Source organism: Pteropus vampyrus, unplaced genomic scaffold, assembly GCF_000151845.1.
Source record: "Pteropus vampyrus isolate Shadow unplaced genomic scaffold, Pvam_2.0 Scaffold271, whole genome shotgun sequence".
Lineage (NCBI taxonomy): Eukaryota > Metazoa > Chordata > Mammalia > Chiroptera > Pteropodidae > Pteropus > Pteropus vampyrus.
This window is the reverse complement of record NW_011889052.1, coordinates 1,311,733-1,313,739: the sequence shown is the minus strand read 5'-3', so window position 1 is coordinate 1,313,739 and position 2,007 is coordinate 1,311,733. Positions and strand designations below refer to the sequence as shown.

Genomic DNA, 2,007 nt, shown 5'->3' with positions numbered 1-2,007 from the left:
TGAGTCCTACAGGTCCTTGGTGTGTGGCGGGAGGGGCGGGGGGAGTGCGTCCTGGCAGTGACAGCCCCTGCGTGGCCACCATTGCTGACCATTATTAGAAAGGAAACCTTTGAAGCTCACACCATACCCCATGACCCCACCCACGGGGCTTGGAGCCTCAGCTGCAGGAGTGGGTGGGCCGGGGCAACAGCCTGTTACTGCAGGTTGTAGAAATGAGGGTTGTGGTCTGGGGTTAGACCAAGGGGTCATCCCGAAGCTGGGGGCCCAGTGTGGTCCAGAACTGGACTGGGTGACCTCATAAGCCTCCCCTGACCCTCGCAGGCACCACAACTGTGTGTGAGGACATCGGACGTAGCCTCCTGACCTATGGCCGCCGCATCCCCCTGACCGAGTGGGAAAGCCGGATTGCGGTAACACGGGTCCCTGGGAGAGGTTCTGGAGTTTTGACCCGCAGGCTTCTAGAGGGCAGGGAGTTGAGGCCTGACGGCGCAGGCTGCTCCTGTAGGCATCCCTGGTGTCCCAGGCAGTGTCACCCACAGGCTGGCATAGTTGCAGGGGAAGGGAGGGGAGAGAAGGGCAGGCAGAGGCACTAGGGTGGTGGAGCCCCCCTGCTCCCTTTCCCTTTAGGGCAAGCGAGCCGCTGGGGAAGATGTCGGTCGGCTGGATAATGACTGGCTGAAGCGGTCCCCGGGTGCCTGTCAGCCAGTCTGCCCTCTGCTTTGTCCTGCAGGAGGTAGACGCCCATGCAGTGCGTGAAGTCTGCTCCAAGTACTTCTATGACCAGTGTCCAGCAGTGGCTGCACTGGGTAAGTGACGTAGAAAGCCTGCCCTTTGTCTCTCTCGTGGGGCCATTCTCTTGGCCTCTCCCATCCCCCAGTCTACACTGGGAGCAGCAAAGTGAGGCCCCCAAGAGGCTCTGCCCAGTAGTCTGGCTGCCAGGGAGTTCTTGCTCCGAAAACCTGTCCCAGCAGCTCCCTGACTCCCTGCCAAGGCGCCTCCATCAGTACCCACACCCGCCAGGTAGCGGACACCTCCGCGTGTGGGGTGGGGCTCTGAGGGCCAGAGCATGAAGGGACAGGCTCAGCACTCCTGGAGGAATGTTCTTTTCCCTCTTTCCACTCAAAGCCTGTTTTGTACTGCTCTGGGCAGCTCCGAATTGGGTATGGCGCAGGGCCAGGTGTCCCTGTACCAACCAGGTACCCCACCCTGATGCCCCACCCTATCCCCACAGGCCCCATCGAGCAGCTCCCAGACTACAACCGGATCCGTAGCGGCATGTTCTGGCTGCGCTTCTAGTCAGGAAGCCTGTGCAGGCAAGAGGGCAGGGCCAGGGTTCATGGTCCCCCTACCACAAATATGTCACCTCAGCTGTTCAGACCTGTGCCGCAGATTTACCACCAATAAAGTCCTGTGTTGAAAGCTGTGTTGTTCTTCTCTTGGCGTTGGCCAGGCGTCCACTAGGCAGTGGATGGGGGCGTGGGGCCTTCCTCCTAGTTTGTATCCCCTGAATTCTTCCGCCTTCCCACAGGCTGATGTGTCCTCCTCAGCCAGGGGCAGGCGAGGGGGCCATAGCACAGAGGCCGGAAGCCTTTGATTCCTGCAGGGAGCTGAGGCCAGATGTTTCCACTTAGCCATGTGGGGGGTGCTCCTGGCCAGTCTGTCCCAAGAGTGAGGTAAGGGAGTCCATGGAAATCGCAGGCCCAATCTTTGTCCTGGTAGAGGTCCTAGCCTGGGGACTTGGGGGGCTCAGTTGGGAAGCCCCTTGCTGTGGGCCTTGTGCAGTCACCCTGTGGTGGTCCCTGGTACCCTGGATGGACCAAGGACCGTCCCTGAGGAAACTACCTCTAAATGTTTACTCCGGATCTGGGAGGAAGATAGCCTGGAGCATAGTGTTCCTATTTGGTTTCTCACTGCTGCCTGGACAGGCAGGGCAGGAATCCTTTGCCTCAATTTGCTGCTGACTCAGGCTCCAAGAATAGCCCTGAGCTCAGTGGGACCTGAGCCCCC

The 2,007-nt window shown here is 59.9% G+C and overlaps 1 protein-coding gene across 1 annotated transcript in view; it reads left to right on the top strand.

Moving 5' to 3' along the window:
* LOC105302414 (cytochrome b-c1 complex subunit 1, mitochondrial) overlaps positions 1-1,419 on the top strand; it is an 8,187-nt gene extending 6,768 nt beyond the window's left edge. The window contains exons 8-10 of the mRNA XM_023520562.1: positions 322-410; positions 731-806; positions 1,232-1,419. Of these exons, the coding sequence (XP_023376330.1) occupies positions 322-410; positions 731-806; positions 1,232-1,296 (230 nt within the window). The 3' untranslated portion in view covers positions 1,297-1,419. The remainder of the gene's footprint in view (positions 1-321; positions 411-730; positions 807-1,231) is intronic.
* The last annotated feature ends 588 nt before the right edge of the window (positions 1,420-2,007 follow it).